This window comes from Lactuca serriola, chromosome 8 (assembly GCF_051521515.1).
Source record: "Lactuca serriola cultivar US96UC23 chromosome 8, Lser_US96UC23_V15, whole genome shotgun sequence".
NCBI classification, from domain to species: Eukaryota; Viridiplantae; Streptophyta; class Magnoliopsida; order Asterales; family Asteraceae; genus Lactuca; species Lactuca serriola.
The window spans coordinates 157,434,982-157,452,599 of NC_136415.1; the positions used below are offsets into that span (position 1 = coordinate 157,434,982).

The 17,618-nt window shown below is 30.5% G+C and overlaps 2 protein-coding genes and 1 pseudogene across 3 annotated transcripts; all 3 read right to left on the reverse strand.

Annotated features, from left to right (window-relative positions):
• Positions 1–2,894: 2,894 nt before the first annotated feature.
• On the reverse strand, positions 2,895–4,309 carry LOC145070409 (mannose/glucose-specific lectin-like). The gene is made up of 3 exons (XM_079017352.1): positions 4,008–4,309; positions 3,473–3,922; positions 2,895–3,356 (listed from the first exon to the last, which is right to left on the reverse strand). Exons 1-3 carry the CDS (start codon positions 4,245–4,247, stop codon positions 3,111–3,113), a joined length of 936 nt encoding a protein of 311 aa, XP_078873478.1. The 5' UTR covers positions 4,248–4,309; the 3' UTR covers positions 2,895–3,110.
• A 4,922-nt stretch (positions 4,310–9,231) lies between these two features.
• On the reverse strand, positions 9,232–10,646 carry LOC145068614 (mannose/glucose-specific lectin-like). Its single transcript, XM_079015606.1, has 3 exons — positions 10,345–10,646; positions 9,810–10,259; positions 9,232–9,693 (listed from the first exon to the last, which is right to left on the reverse strand). The coding sequence occupies exons 1-3, from the start codon at positions 10,582–10,584 to the stop codon at positions 9,448–9,450; spliced, it is 936 nt and encodes a 311-aa protein (XP_078871732.1). The 5' UTR covers positions 10,585–10,646; the 3' UTR covers positions 9,232–9,447.
• A 4,852-nt stretch (positions 10,647–15,498) lies between these two features.
• On the reverse strand, positions 15,499–16,920 carry LOC145068666 (mannose/glucose-specific lectin-like; annotated as a pseudogene). Its single transcript, XR_013689040.1, has 3 exons — positions 16,647–16,920; positions 16,113–16,561; positions 15,499–15,996 (listed from the first exon to the last, which is right to left on the reverse strand). The product of XR_013689040.1 is annotated as a mannose/glucose-specific lectin-like (transcript).
• Positions 16,921–17,618: the final 698 nt, after the last annotated feature.

Sequence of the window (17,618 nt, forward strand, 5' to 3'; positions counted from 1 at the left end):
CATCAAAAAAAAATGATTTTACGGCTTTTTGGAAAAGACATATCTTACCGGGAAATAACATTTTTTTTATTAGAGAGACATAATTGTGAATATACTTCGTAGTTTAATGTGAGGTTAAAGCCTTAGTGTGTGTGTGTGTATATATATATATATATATATATATATATATATATATATAACATTAGCTAAAAGCGAAACTAGACAAAATGAGTACTTTCAGCACTAAGAAAACCTTATTCCATATAGGTACATGAGATTAAATGGGCCGGATAGTTCTATCAGTCCCCCTTAAGCTGGAACATTGATGTTAATCAATGGTCAGTTTGTTACAAAATATAAGTGATTCGATTCCGAGGTAGCGCTTTGGTAAATACATCAACGAGCTGACTTTCGGTTCTAATGTGAGGTGTAGTGATGGTTCCATCTTCAACCTTCTCGCAAGTAAAGTGGCAGTCTACTTCAATCTGGTGCCACTGTGTTGCCGGACCTTGTGGTGGCACGATAGTGGTTGACTTCTCACCGTATTTGACTTCTTTATATTAACTGTATTTACTAGTGCGGGAGATGATTGGCGTTGTATGAAAAAGGCAATACGTGATATTCTTGGTAGTTATGTTTAAATGTACTTTGTTTGTACTATTGTGTTTTGTTTGAATGACATAGAGCCTTTTTAGTAAATCTTACTTGAGTCATTTATCGAATTCTAAATCGATATGCAAGATCAATAATAGCAAAGAAAAAAATATTTTAACAAGTAATAGCCACGGAAAAGTATTTTTTTTGCCAATCATGCGAAGTGAAGGGTTTTCTAAAATAATTTACATGTGATAGGGAATTAAAGCTTTGTTAATTAAAGGTTTGTTTGGTGAACTTACCGATGACTTGAATGTGGACATTGTTAACTACGGCAATCAAACTATAAATTTTCTTTCGACATGAAATGTTCCATGATCGTGCAAAGCACGTTGATGTATGTTATCGTTTTTTGTGAGGAATTAGTGCTAAAGGAGTTTTCAAGGTGAGCATAATTTATATTCGTGACAATCTGGGGAATAAGATGACAAAAGTTATTCCTACGAGTAAATTTTGACTTGTTTACATGTTTAGTCGTTATACGCTGTTCAAACTTCAAGTAGTTGGTAGGCGTACAATAAAGGAGACTAGAATAATCATTTTACTTTTGAAGAGGTCAATATGTGTTTTCTAGTTGATTGATGTATTGATGGAGTTTTGTTATGCTTTTGGGCAATGATTATTTGTTTTGAAAACAAAGTGTAGAGATTTGTTAAGTAATGGTCCGCACAAAACTCAAGATCTTATAACTCAATGTATTTGAATCTATATGACCGTACGGTGTAACAAAAACACAAAAAGAAAGAAGGGGTAAATGGTCTTTTTAAATTGACCAGCGATTAGTATAATTTTTTTAAACCATAGATATGCATCTTGCCAAATTTTAAAAAATTAAAATAAAAATACGAATCTGACCTAACTATAGGCACCAAAATTGTAATTTACTCTTCAGAAAAAATGTATACAAGTTAAAAGAACTACTTTATTTTTTGTTCCATAAGAGTCATGGCTTAATTCTTAGAAACCATGGTTGGCCCATTTTATTTTCTCTCATATTTACCCTACATTTTTTATTGACATATTTCCTCCACATTTAATTCCCCAATACTTAGCCCACATACTTATATCTATCTTGTTTTTCTTTGCATTGTATACATTAATTAATATCACTCGCGGCCAAGGTTCTAAATAATGTACGACGTGAATTGACGACAATGTTAAGCCTCAAACTTTTCCGAGTTTTGGCGAGCCATGTCGTTTGTAAGGCGTGACTTAAGGCGATAATTTTTTATATAATTAATATTTTTATATGTATTTTCAACTATTATTCTATTTTATACATATATATTAGTTAAGACGACGTTTTGGTAAAACTTGACGGCAGACACAAGCCTTGGAGTCATGGCGCGCAGAGCCATTGCGAGCTTTTTAGAACCTTGCTCGTGGCTCTTGGTGGTCTCTAATGCCCATGTTTTTTTCCATGTTAGGTTTTACACGTAAATCTTAATGTATTTGTCACTAATATTAGTTCTTTATTAATTATTGTTAATGTTAATTCTCGTTATATACTAGTGATTCCTTTTAATATAAGGTGTTACTCTACATTATAAATGATTTGAAGATTTGGATTGGTTGGGACTTCACTTTGAGCTCGTTTTACGAATTCTGCTAACTAAGATAAATGTTTATTGTCCTTTACTTTTTTGATTTATCAGTGCTATATATATATATATATATATATATATATATATATATATATATATATATATATATATATATATATATATATATATATATATATATATATATGGAAAAGTGAATATAACTTTAAGTGTATATAAGTTTAGGTACTCAAACTCATTATAATACGTTAGGTATATTCAGTATAATGTATTTAAACTTCAAGTCTTAACTTGATATACTTTCAAGATTTTAAAATTTTCACTATTTTCACTACGCTATATATAGTATAGTTGAAAATTAAAATTATGTAAAAGGAAGATAAATATGAAAATTTTAAAAATATTTGAAGTAAATTAAGTTATAAGTTGAATTATAAGAATATTGGACAAATACAATGTATATATATATATATATATATATATATATATGATACAAAATGACGTTGTATGGTGCGATTGTACCTTAGCTTATATACCCTTAAGTGTATATTTAGTTTTCTCATATATATATATATATATATATATATATATATATATATATATATATATATATATATATATATATATCGAAACCTATGATAAAAGAAAACCAAAATGGTAGCAGGATCTAAACCGGGTCTTGATGGAATCATGCTTGGTAGATAATTTATTTGTAATAACATGATAGAGCATATGATATGATGATGAGTACATGATTATCATTTTCAGACTATGAAACACAAAGTAGCTAGCAATAGCATAACATAGTAATGGGCGAAAACCTTTGAATAGACATGATAACCTCAAAGGGTTATATGTTCCTTATTTCATAGTACGTACTTATTTCAAATGTAATTTTGTCCTTATTTCAAACTTTCAAGCTTTCAAATAGACACCAATGCAATCGAGATAATAGCCAGCAAGCCCGTAAAATCCAACAAAAGAACCAACATCCCATGGTACAGGGAAAGGCGTTCCTCTTATGTTACCAAAAGGTCCATGAGTTTTCTTGTTTGTGATGAATGATATTGATGATATTACAGGTAAGTCAGGAACACTTCCCCTTGATAATGCACTTGTTCCACTGATGCCAGTTATTTCCTCGTCAGCTTCAAATATTACCTGACCATGAATGACAAATTTAACATATCAAAGATAACTAGCTAAGGATACTAAGAGACATGTTATATCAATCGTTATAAAGAAACTTGAAGATTAAATACTTATGAATTGTTTACCTCAGACACTTTCTCTCCACCATTCCAACCACCAAACATAGGAGTAGTATGTGTTAAGTCTCCACATTGTGTGGTGAACATGAGAGAGTATATAAGATCACCATGATCAATGGTTATCTTCTTCAGATGATGTTTTTTCTCAAGTTGGAAGGACCAAACATTTTGTGGAGTTCCAGGTTCATTTTTCCCCCATGTTCCAACCTGTATGATTTCCTCATAGGCTTTTAGATACACACCAATGGCATCAATATAATAGCCAGCAAGGCCATAAAACCCAACTAATGAGCCTTTGTGCCATGGTAAAGAAAAAACATCTTCAGTTGCATGACCAAAAGGTCCATGTGTCGTCTTGTTTGTCTTAAAATATAGAGACGAAATTACTTGATAACCACTTTTACTACCAACGGATCCACCAACCTCAACAATTTCCTCATCTTCGTCCAAGAGTACCTGGTTAATCAATCCACCAAGAATATTGATTAATGAAAATATGGCTACATCTTAATTGATTAGTGGAGTTAAGAGATCAACTCACCTCGGAAACCGTGTCTCCACCATTCCAACCACCAAACTTGTCGGAATTGTGCAAAGCATCTTTATATTTAGTTGTGAACATGAGAGAGTATATTACATCACCATGGTCAACGGTTATCTTCACCAATTTATGATATTTCTCAAGTTCAAAAGACCATACATTCTGAGGATCTCCACTTTGTCTTCCCCATTTTCCGACTCGAATAAACCCTGCTACTTTGCTACTTTCTACTCCCGCCATGAGAGACACAGTAAGTATAAAATAACTTAAATGAAACAAGGAAGCGTGTCTCTCAAATGAATGACCAATGGCTCCTTATATACATGCTAACCGTAACTATTTTGAATCGTTAATTTAGATGGAAATAAAAAGCATGAAGCAAAACCATGTTTTCCTTAAGTTCACTGTTTAAAAAAAGTCGGTGATTAATTCGTATCAAAATTAGATGATAAAGTTTAATTGTCCTTGCATTTTTCATGCAAAAAAAATATTTCATAACTTCAATGATTGCTCACAAATAAAAAAATAAGAGTGTGAGACATACTAGAATTTTCGAGTAATTGTTGATCTCTCGTGCGATTAAGTTGTTGTAAATACACAAATAATCAAATCGATAAATTATATTGAGAATTATATGTCAATTTGTCGTGAATAATAAATTCAATTGTTAAATAATTACCACGTTTCTGTCTGGAAATCAGTTTGAGTTTGATCCTTCCAGACTGGATCGATCAGATCTCATTGTAAGAAAGGTAGAATGAAAATTGTCGCATTGTCGAATGAATTAAAAACGAGACAAAAAATTAAAACCAACCTGATGAGATGTTCGCTAATCTTTGGATCTTTTGAAAAAAGTCTCATGTCCTTAAAAGTTTTTACGTCACTTTAGGTTGTAAGCTTCAACGTAAAATGACAAGATTTAAGGCGGATAATCGTTCGTTCCAACAACTATGGAAGAAACGATAAACACAGTTGATTACTCGGAAACCGGAAGAACTATAACTTTGTTGTTGCAAAATCGAAGGAGAGAAAGGAGAAGGGAGAGAGATCGAATGATCTGGGTTAAAGAATACAACACAAGAGGAGTTGTATTTATAGTTGCAGAAATAATAGAAGCCAACCTAAAAAACAGTTGTATTGATAGCAAAATTAATGTGATTAGTACTTGTGGTTTCTAAAAAATGGCAATCTAAGGACAACGTTGAAAGATGATACATGTCCTTGTGGTTTTAAAATCTTGCAAGGTTGGTCCTTTTGGTTAACACCATTAGAATTTCTTGTTAAGTCGTATGTAAAAAGACTTTTTGTGCCTTTGTACTTAAATTATTAAAAGACGAAACTTCGCATATGGTGTTGTGGTTTTCCGAAAAACGGTACTTTCAGGATATCTTTGGAAATAGTTACATTGATGGTTCTTGTAGTTTCAAAATCAAGCCCACTGATGTACTATTTTATAGTTGCTGTCGAGGAAAGTGCTGTCTGGGAAAGTTTGGAAAAGTTTTATAACTGTAAAAGAAAACATGTTGTTTGATTGTACATGACTGAGCTGAAAGATGAAAAATGACCATATTACCCTATTATTCGATAATATGATGGATGAAGTTGCTAAATAATTATAAAAACTTACAAATTGTCATACAAAATCAAAATTAAACAATAATCATTTAAAAATACAAATAAAATTGTCATAGAAAGTAATTTAACATAAATCAATTAAAATCCAAATAGAATGTCGATTAGGTTATTTTTAGTTTATTGTTTTTCAAGTTGATGTTCTGTTGTTATTCTTTCTAGCAATTTTAGTTCTTTTTTATAACTTGTTTAATTTTTGACTTTGTTTATGTCCTATAATGATGGGATGAATGAAACTTTTTTTAATTAAATTAGAATGATGGTGGAGTTGTCTAAAAAAAGAGTCATTCCAATAAAAATGAATTAAAAAAATTAACTAAAAGAAATTAATAATCCAATAAAGTAATAATTATTAATATATAAATATTATAAATTATAAATAATATTTATTAATATATAATAATTCAATAAAAAATAATTAATCCATAAAAAGGATATTAAAAAAAGAATTATTTAAAAGAAATTAATAATCATATAAAATAATATTTATTAATATGTAAATACTATATATGAAAAATAAAATTTATTGATATATAATAATCTAGTAAAAAAGTAATAATACAATAAAAAAGAAATTTAGAAAAAATATGTAAAAGATATTAATAATCCAAGAAAAAAAATATACGAGGTTTGGGACGCAATTGTCTTTCCGCCCCATTCATAAAAAAAAAATGATTTTACGGCTTTTTGGGAAAGACATATCTTACCGGGAAATAACATTTTTTTTTATTAGAGAGACATAATTGTGAATATACTTCGTAGTTTAATGTGAGGTTAAAGCCTTAGTGTGTGTGTATATATATATATATATATATATATATATATATATATATATATATATATATATATATATATATATATATATATATATATATATAACATTAGCTAAAAGCGAAACTAGACAAAATGAGTACTTTCAGCACTAAGAAAACCTTATTCCATATAGGTACATGAGATTAAATGGGCCGGATAGTTCTATCAGTCCCCCTTAAGCTGGAACATTGATGTTAATCAATGGTCAGTTTGTTACAAAATATAAGTGATTCGATTCCGAGGTAGCGCTTTGGTAAATACATCAACGAGCCGACTTTCGGTTCTAATGTGAGGTGTAGTGATGGTTCCATCTTCAACCTTCTCGCAAGTAAAGTGGCAGTCTACTTCAATCTGGTGCCACTGTGTTGCCGGACCTTGTGGTGGCACGATAGTGGTTGACTTCTCACCGTATTTGACTTCTTTATATTAACTGTATTTACTAGTGCGGGAGATGATTGGCGTTGTATGAAAAAGGCAATACGTGATATTCTTGGTAGTTATGTTTAAATGTACTTTGTTTGTACTATTGTGTTTTGTTTGAATGACATAGAGCCTTTTTAGTAAATCTTACTTGAGTCATTTATCGAATTCTAAATCGATATGCAAGATCAATAATAGCAAAGAAAAAAATATTTTAACAAGTAATAGCCACGGAAAAGTATTTTTTTTGCCAATCATGCGAAGTGAAGGGTTTTCTAAAATAATTTACATGTGATAGGGAATTAAAGCTTTGTTAATTAAAGGTTTGTTTGGTGAACTTACCGATGACTTGAATGTGGACATTGTTAACTACGGCAATCAAACTATAAATTTTCTTTCGACATGAAATGTTCCATGATCGTGCAAAGCACGTTGATGTATGTTATCGTTTTTTGTGAGGAATTAGTGCTAAAGGAGTTTTCAAGGTGAGCATAATTTATATTCGTGACAATCTGGGGAATAAGATGACAAAAGTTATTCCTACGAGTAAATTTTGACTTGTTTACATGTTTAGTCGTTATACGCTGTTCAAACTTCAAGTAGTTGGTAGGCGTACAATAAAGGAGACTAGAATAATCATTTTACTTTTGAAGAGGTCAATATGTGTTTTCTAGTTGATTGATGCATTGATGGAGTTTTGTTATGCTTTTGGGCAATGATTATTTGTTTTGAAAACAAAGTGTAGAGATTTGTTAAGTAATGGTCCGCACAAAACTCAAGATCTTATAACTCAATGTATTTGAATCTATATGACCGTACGGTGTAACAAAAACACAAAAAGAAAGAGGGGGTAAATTGTCTTTTTAAATTGACCAGCGATTAGTATAATTTTTTTAAACCATAGATATGCATCTTGCCAAATTTTAAAAAATTAAAATAAAAATACGAATCTGACCTAACTATAGGCACCAAAATTGTAATTTACTCTTCAGAAAAAATGTATACAAGTTAAAAGAACTACTTTATTTTTTGTTCCATAAGAGTCATGGCTTAATTCTTAGAAACCATGGTTGGCCCATTTTATTTTCTCTCATATTTACCCTACATTTTTTATTGACATATTTCCTCCACATTTAATTCCCCAATACTTAGCCCACATACTTATATCTATCTTGTTTTTCTTTGCATTGTCTACATTAATTAATATCACTCGCGGCCAAGGTTCTAAATAATGTACGACGTGAATTGACGATAATGTTAAGCCTCAAACTTTTCCGAGTTTTGGCGAGCCATGTCGTTTGTAAGGCGTGACTTAAGGCGATAATTTTTTATATAATTAATATTTTTATATGTATTTTCAACTATTATTCTATTTTATACACATATATTAGTTAAGACGACGTTTTGGTAAAACTTGACGGCAGACACAAGCCTTGGAGTCATGGCGCGCAGAGCCATTGCGAGCTTTTTAGAACCTTGCTCGTGGCTCTTGGTGGTCTCTAATGCCCATGTTTTTTTCCATGTTAGGTTTTACACGTAAATCTTAGTGTATTTGTCACTAATATTAGTTCTTTATTAATTATTGTTAATGTTAATTCTCGTTATATACTAGTGATTCCTTTTAATATAAGGTGTTACTCTACATTATAAATGATTTGAAGATTTGGATTGGTTGGGACTTCACTTTGAGCTCGTTTTACGAATTCTGCTAACTAAGATAAATGTTTATTGTCCTTTACTTTTTTGATTTATCAGTGCTATATATATATATATATATATATATATATATATATATATATATATATATGGAAAAGTGAATATAACTTTAAGTGTATATAAGTTTAGGTACTCAAACTCATTATAATACGTTAGGTATATTCAGTATAATGTATTTAAACTTCAAGTCTTAACTTGATATACTTTCAAGATTTTAAAATTTTCACTATTTTCACTACGCTATATATAGTATAGTTGAAAATTAAAATTATGTAAAAGGAAGATAAATATGAAAATTTTAAAAATCTTTGAAGTAAATTAAGTTATAAGTTGAATTATAAGAATATTGGACAAATACAATGTATATATATATATATATATATATATATATATATATATATATATATATATATATATATATATATATATATATGATACAAAATGACGTTGTATGGTGCGATTGTACCTTAGCTTATATACCCTTAAGTGTATATTTAGTTTTCTCATATATATATATATATATATATATATATATATATATATATATATATATATATATATATATATATATCGAAACCTATGATAAAAGAAAACCAAAATGGTAGCAGGATCTAAACCGGGTCTTGATGGAATCATGCTTGGTAGATAATTTATTTGTAATAACATGATAGAGCATATGATATGATGATGAGTACATGATTATCATTTTCAGACTATGAAACACAAAGTAGCTAGCAATAGCATAACATAGTAATGGGCGAAAACCTTTGAATAGACATGATAACCTCAAAGGGTTATATGTTCCTTATTTCATAGTACGTACTTATTTCAAATGTAATTTTGTCCTTATTTCAAACTTTCAAGCTTTCAAATAGACACCAATGCAATCGAGATAATAGCCAGCAAGCCCGTAAAATCCAACAAAAGAACCAACATCCCATGGTACAGGGAAAGGCGTTCCTCTTATGTTACCAAAAGGTCCATGAGTTTTCTTGTTTGTGATGAATGATATTGATGATATTACAGGTAAGTCAGGAACACTTCCCCTTGATAATGCACTTGTTCCACTGATGCCAGTTATTTCCTCGTCAGCTTCAAATATTACCTGACCATGAATGACAAATTTAACATATCAAAGATAACTAGCTAAGGATACTAAGAGACATGTTATATCAATCGTTATAAAGAAACTTGAAGATTAAATACTTATGAATTGTTTACCTCAGACACTTTCTCTCCACCATTCCAACCACCAAACATAGGAGTAGTATGTGTTAAGTCTCCACATTGTGTGGTGAACATGAGAGAGTATATAAGATCACCATGATCAATGGTTATCTTCTTCAGATGATGTTTTTTCTCAAGTTGGAAGGACCAAACATTTTGTGGAGTTCCAGGTTCATTTTTCCCCCATGTTCCAACCTGTATGATTTCCTCATAGGCTTTTAGATACACACCAATGGCATCAATATAATAGCCAGCAAGGCCATAAAACCCAACTAATGAGCCTTTGTGCCATGGTAAAGAAAAAACATCTTCAGTTGCATGACCAAAAGGTCCATGTGTCGTCTTGTTTGTCTTAAAATATAGAGACGAAATTACTTGATAACCACTTTTACTACCAACGGATCCACCAACCTCAACAATTTCCTCATCTTCGTCCAAGAGTACCTGGTTAATCAATCCACCAAGAATATTGATTAATGAAAATATGGCTACATCTTAATTGATTAGTGGAGTTAAGAGATCAACTCACCTCGGAAACCGTGTCTCCACCATTCCAACCACCAAACTTGTCGGAATTGTGCAAAGCATCTTTATATTTAGTTGTGAACATGAGAGAGTATATTACATCACCATGGTCAACGGTTATCTTCACCAATTTATGATATTTCTCAAGTTCAAAAGACCATACATTCTGAGGATCTCCACTTTGTCTTCCCCATTTTCCGACTCGAATAAACCCTGCTACTTTGCTACTTTCTACTCCCGCCATGAGAGACACAGTAAGTATAAAATAACTTAAATGAAACAAGGAAGCGTGTCTCTCAAATGAATGACCAATGGCTCCTTATATACATGCTAACCGTAACTATTTTGAATCGTTAATTTAGATGGAAATAAAAAGCATGAAGCAAAACCATGTTTTCCTTAAGTTCACTGTTTAAAAAAAGTCGGTGATTAATTCGTATCAAAATTAGATGATAAAGTTTAATTGTCCTTGCATTTTTCATGCAAAAAAAATATTTCATAACTTCAATGATTGCTCACAAATAAAAAAATAAGAGTGTGAGACATACTAGAATTTTCGAGTAATTGTTGATCTCTCGTGCGATTAAGTTGTTGTAAATACACAAATAATCAAATCGATAAATTATATTGAGAATTATATGTCAATTTGTCGTGAATAATAAATTCAATTGTTAAATAATTACCACGTTTCTGTCTGGAAATCAGTTTGAGTTTGATCCTTCCAGACTGGATCGATCAGATCTCATTGTAAGAAAGGTAGAATGAAAATTGTCGCATTGTCGAATGAATTAAAAACGAGACAAAAAATTAAAACCAACCTGATGAGATGTTCGCTAATCTTTGGATCTTTTGAAAAAAGTCTCATGTCCTTAAAAGTTTTTACGTCACTTTAGGTTGTAAGCTTCAACGTAAAATGACAAGATTTAAGGCGGATAATCGTTCGTTCCAACAACTATGGAAGAAACGATAAACACAGTTGATTACTCGGAAACCGGAAGAACTATAACTTTGTTGTTGCAAAATCGAAGGAGAGAAAGGAGAAGGGAGAGAGATCGAATGATCTGGGTTAAAGAATACAACACAAGAGGAGTTGTATTTATAGTTGCAGAAATAATAGAAGCCAACCTAAAAAACAGTTGTATTGATAGCAAAATTAATGTGATTAGTACTTGTGGTTTCTAAAAAATGGCAATCTAAGGACAACGTTGAAAGATGATACATGTCCTTGTGGTTTTAAAATCTTGCAAGGTTGGTCCTTTTGGTTAACACCATTAGAATTTCTTGTTAAGTCGTATGTAAAAAGACTTTTTGTGCCTTTGTACTTAAATTATTAAAAGACGAAACTTCGCATATGGTGTTGTGGTTTTCCGAAAAACGGTACTTTCAGGATATCTTTGGAAATAGTTACATTGATGGTTCTTGTAGTTTCAAAATCAAGCCCACTGATGTACTATTTTATAGTTGCTGTCGAGGAAAGTGCTGTCTGGGAAAGTTTGGAAAAGTTTTATAACTGTAAAAGAAAACATGTTGTTTGATTGTACATGACTGAGCTGAAAGATGAAAAATGACCATATTACCCTATTATTCGATAATATGATGGATGAAGTTGCTAAATAATTATAAAAACTTACAAATTGTCATACAAAATCAAAATTAAACAATAATCATTTAAAAATACAAATAAAATTGTCATAGAAAGTAATTTAACATAAATCAATTAAAATCCAAATAGAATGTCGATTAGGTTATTTTTAGTTTATTGTTTTTCAAGTTGATGTTCTGTTGTTATTCTTTCTAGCAATTTTAGTTCTTTTTTATAACTTGTTTAATTTTTGACTTTGTTTATGTCCTATAATGATGGGATGAATGAAACTTTTTTTAATTAAATTAGAATGATGGTGGAGTTGTCTAAAAAAAGAGTCATTCCAATAAAAATGAATTAAAAAAATTAACTAAAAGAAATTAATAATCCAATAAAGTAATAATTATTAATATATAAATATTATAAATTATAAATAATATTTATTAATATATAATAATTCAATAAAAAATAATTAATCCATAAAAAGGATATTAAAAAAAGAATTATTTAAAAGAAATTAATAATCATATAAAATAATATTTATTAATATGTAAATACTATATATGAAAAATAAAATTTATTGATATATAATAATCTAGTAAAAAAGTAATAATACAATAAAAAAGAAATTTAGAAAAAATATGTAAAAGATATTAATAATCCAAGAAAAAAAATATACGAGGTTTGGGACGCAATTGTCTTTCCGCCCCATTCATCAAAAAAAAATGATTTTACGGCTTTTTGGGAAAGACATATCTTACCGGGAAATAGCATTTTTTTTTATTAGAGAGACATAATTGTGAATATACTTCATAGTTTAATGTGAGGTTAAAGCCTTAGTGTGTGTGTATATATATATATATATATATATATATATATATATATATATATATATATATATATATATAACATTAGCTAAAAGCCAAACTAGACAAAATGAGTACTTTCAGCACTAAGAAAACCTTATTCCATATAGGTACATAAGATTAAATGGGCCGGATAGTTCTATCACTCCCCCTTAAGCTGGAACATTGATGTTAATCAATGGTCAGTTTGTTACAAAATATAAGTCATTCGATTCCGAGGTAGCGCTTTGGTAAATACATCAACGAGCTGACTTCCGGTTCTAATGTGAGGTGTAGTGATGGTTCCATCTTCAACCTTCTCGCGAGTAAAGTGGCAGTCTACTTCAATCTGGTGCCACTGTGTTGCCGGAACTTGTGGTGGCAATACGTGATAGTGGTTGACTTCTCACCGTATTTGACTTCTTTATATTAACTGTATTTACTAGTGCGGGAGATGATTGGCGTTGTATGAAAAAGGCAATACGTGATATTCTTGGTAGTTATGTTTAAATGTACTTTGTTTGTACTATTGTGTTTTGTTTGAATGACATAGAGCCTTTTTAGTAAATCTTACTTGAGTCATTTATCGAATTCTAAATCGATATGCAAGATCAATAATAGCAAAGAAAAAAATATTTTAACAAGTAATAGCCACGGAAAAGTATTTTTTTTGCCAATCATGCGAAGTGAAGGGTTTTCTAAAATAATTTACATGTGATAGGGAATTAAAGCTTTGTTAATTAAAGGTTTGTTTGGTGAACTTACCGATGACTTGAATGTGGACATTGTTAACTACGACAATCAAACTATAAATTTTCTTTCGACATGAAATGTTCCATGATCGTGCAAAGCACGTTGATGTATGTTATCGTTTTTTGTGAGGAATTAGTGCTAAAGGAGTTTTCAAGGTGAGCATAATTTATATCCGTGACAATCTGGGGAATAAGATGACAAAAGTTATTCCTACGAGTAAATTTTGACTTGTTTACATGTTTAGTCGTTATCCGCTGTTCAAACTTCAAGTAGTTGGTAGGCGTACAATAAAGGAGACTAGAATAATCATTTTACTTTTGAAGAGGTCAATATGTGTTTTCTAGTTGATTGATGCATTGATGGAGTTTTGTTATGCTTTTGGGCAATGATTATTTGTTTTGAAAACAAAGTGTAGAGATTTGTTAAGTAATGGTCCGCACAAAACTCAAGATCTTATAACTCAATGTATTTGAATTTATATGACCGTACGGTGTAACAAAAACACAAAAAGAAAGAAAGGGTAAATGGTCTTTTTAAATTGACCAGCGATTAGTATAATTTTTTTAAACCATAGATATGCATCTTGTCAAATTTTAAAAAATTAAAATAAAAATACGAATCTGACCTAACTATAGGCACCAAAATTGTAATGTACTCTTCAGAAAAAATGTATACAAGTTAAAAGAACTACTTTATTTTTTGTTCCATAAGAGAGTCATGGCTTAATTCTTAGAAACCATGGTTGGCCCATTTTATTTTCTCTCATATTTACCCTACATTTTTTATTGACATATTTCCTCCACATTTAATTCCCCAATACTTAGCCCACATACTTATATCTATCTTGTTTTCCTTTGCATTGTATACATTTATTAATATCACTCGCGGCCAAGGTTCTAAATAATGTACGACGTGAGTTGACGACAATGTTAAGCCTCAAACTTTTCCGAGTCTTGGCGAGCCATGTCGTTTGTAAGGCGTGACTTAAGGCGATAATTTTTTATATAATTAATATTTTTATATGTATTTTCAACTATTATTTTATTTTATACACATATATTAGTTAAGACGACGTTTTGGTAAAACTTGACGGCAGACACAAGCCTTGGAGTCATGGCGCGCAGAGCCATTGAGAGCTTTTTAGAACCTTGCTCGTGGCTCTTGGTGGTCTCTAATGCCCATGTTTTTTTCCATGTTAGGTTTTACACGTAAATCTTAGTGTATTTGTCACTAATATTAGTTCTTTATTAATTATTGTTAATGTTAATTCTCGTTATATACTAGTGATTCCTTTTATAATATAAGGTGTTACTCTACATTATAAATGATTTGAAGATTTGGATTGGTTGGGACTTCACTTTGAGCTCGTTTTACAAATTCTGCTAACTAAGATAAATGTTTATTGTCCTTTACTTGTTTGATTTATCAATGCTATATATATATATATATATATATATATATATATATATATATATATATATATATATATATATATATATATATATATATATATATATGGAAAAGTGAATATAACTTTAAGTGTATATAAGCTTGGTACTCAAACTCATTATAATATGTTAGATATATTCAGTATAATGTATTTAAACTTCAAGTCTTAACTTGATATACTTTCAAGATTTTAAAATTTTCACTATTTTCACTACGCTATATATAGTATAGTTGAAAATTAAAATTACGTAAAAGGAAGATAAATATGAAATTTTTAAAAATCTTTGAAGTAAATTAAGTTATAAGTTGAATTATAAGAATATTGGACAAATACAATGTATATATATATGATACAAAATGACGTTGTATGGTGCGATTGTACCTTAACTTATATACCCTTAAGTGTATATTTAGTTTTCTCATATATATATATATATATATATATATATATATATATATATATATATATATATATATATATATATATATATATTGAAACCTATGATAAAAGAAAACCAAAACGGTAGCAGGATCTAAACCGGGTCTTGATGGAATCATCCTTGGTAGATAATTTATTTGTAATAACATGATAGAGCATATGATATGATGATGAGTACATGATTATCATTTTCAGACTATGAAACACAAAGTAGCTAGCAATAGCATAACATAGTAATGGGCGAAAACCTTTGAATAGACATGATAACCTCAAAGGGTTATATGTTCCTTATTTCATAGTACGTACTTATTTCAAAGGTAATTTGGTCCTTATTTCAAACTTTCAAGCTTTCAAATAGACACCAATGCAATCGAGATAATAGCCAGCAAGCCCGTAAAATCCAACAAAAGAACCAACATCCCATGGTACAGGGAAAGGCGTTCCTCTTATGTTACCAAAAGGTCCATGAGTTTTCTTGTTTGTGATGAATGATATTGATGATATTACAGGTAAGTCAGGAACACTTCCCCTTGATAATGCACTTGTTCCACTGATGCCAGTTATTTCCTCGTCAGCTTCAAATATTACCTGACCATGAATGACAAATTTAACATATCAAAGATAACTAGCTAAGGATACTAAGAGACATGTTATATCAATCGTTATAAAGAAACTTGAAGATTAAATACTTATGAATTGTTTACCTCAGACACTTTCTCTCCACCATTCCAACCACCAAACATAGGAGTAGTATGTGTTGAGTCTCCACATTGTGTGGTGAACATTAGAGAGTATATAAGATCACCATGATTAATGGTTATCTTCTTCAGATGATGTTTTTTCTCAAGTTGGAAGGACCAAACATTTTGTGGAGTTCCAGGTTCATTTTCCCCCATGTTCCAACCTGTATGATTTCCTCATAGGCTTTTAGATACACACCAATGGCATCAATATAATAGCCAGCAAGGCCATAAAACCCAACTAATGAGCCTTTGTGCCATGGTAAAGAAAAAACATCTTCAGTTGCATGACCAAAAGGTCCATGTGTCGTCTTGTTTGTCTTAAAATATAGAGACGAAATTACTTGATAACCACTTTTACTACCAACGGATCCACCAACCTCAACAATTTCCTCATCTTCGTCCAAGAGTACCTGGTTAATCAATCCACCAAGAATATTGATTAATGAAAATATGGCTACATCTTAATTGATTAGTGGAGTTAAGAGATCAACTCACCTCGGAAACCGTGTCTCCACCATTCCAACCACCAAACTTGTCGGAATTGTGCAAAGCATCTTTATATTTAGTTGTGAACATGAGAGAGTATATTACATCACCATGGTCAACGGTTATCTTCACCAATTTATGATCTTTCTCAAGTTCAAAAGACCATACATTCTGAGGATCTCCACTTTGTCTTCCCCATTTTCCGACTCGAATAAACCCTGCTACTTTGCTATTTTCTACTCCCGCCATGAGAGACACAGTAAGTATAAAATAACTTAAATGAAACAAGGAAGCGTGTCTCTCAAATGAATGACCAATGGCTCCTTATATACATGCTAACCGTAACTATTTTGAATCGTTAATTTAGATGGAAATAAAAAGCATGAAGCAAAACCATGTTTTCCTCAAGTTCACTGTTTAAAAAAGTTGGTGGTTTATTCTTATCAAAATTAGATGATAAAGTTTAATTGTCCTTTCATTTTTCATGCAAAAAAAATATTTCATAACTTCAATGATTACTCAGAAATAAAAAAACAAGAGTCTGAGACATACTAGAATTTTCGAGTAATTGTTGATCTCTCGTGCGCTTGGGCGGTCTTGTAGTGGGGGGCAATTGCCCCTAGAACAAAAAAAAATTTATTAAAAAATTGGGTTTTTTTTTTCAAAAAAAAAAAAATATTTTAACCCTTCAAAATTATACATTTTGACTCATCAAAAAAATTTGCCCCCCATAAAAAAGTTATAAATTTTTTTGCCCCCTCTTCGGAATATTCTTGGGTCCGCCCCTGCTCGTGCGATTAAGTTGTTGTAAATACACAAATAATCAAATCGACAAATAATATTGAGAATTATATGTCAATTTGTCGCGAATAATAAATTCAATTGTCAAATAATTACCAAGTTCCGTTCGGATTATAAGAAAAAATTAAAATGAGACAAAAACTTAAAACCAACCTGATGTGATATATGATGTTCCCTAAA

Excerpts from the sequence above, each read along its gene's own strand:
- LOC145070409 (XM_079017352.1), bottom strand. The coding sequence starts at position 4,247 with ATGGCGGGAGTAGAAAGTAGCAAAGTAGCAGGGTTTATTCGAGTCGGA. Across the intron at positions 3,923-4,007 it reads GTGGAGACACGGTTTCCGAG|GTACTCTTGGACGAAGATGA; the intron begins GTGAGTTGATCT and ends TTGATTAACCAG. Across the intron at positions 3,357-3,472 it reads GTGGAGAGAAAGTGTCTGAG|GTAATATTTGAAGCTGACGA; the intron begins GTAAACAATTCA and ends ATTCATGGTCAG.
- LOC145068614 (XM_079015606.1), bottom strand. The coding sequence starts at position 10,584 with ATGGCGGGAGTAGAAAGTAGCAAAGTAGCAGGGTTTATTCGAGTCGGA. Across the intron at positions 10,260-10,344 it reads GTGGAGACACGGTTTCCGAG|GTACTCTTGGACGAAGATGA; the intron begins GTGAGTTGATCT and ends TTGATTAACCAG. Across the intron at positions 9,694-9,809 it reads GTGGAGAGAAAGTGTCTGAG|GTAATATTTGAAGCTGACGA; the intron begins GTAAACAATTCA and ends ATTCATGGTCAG.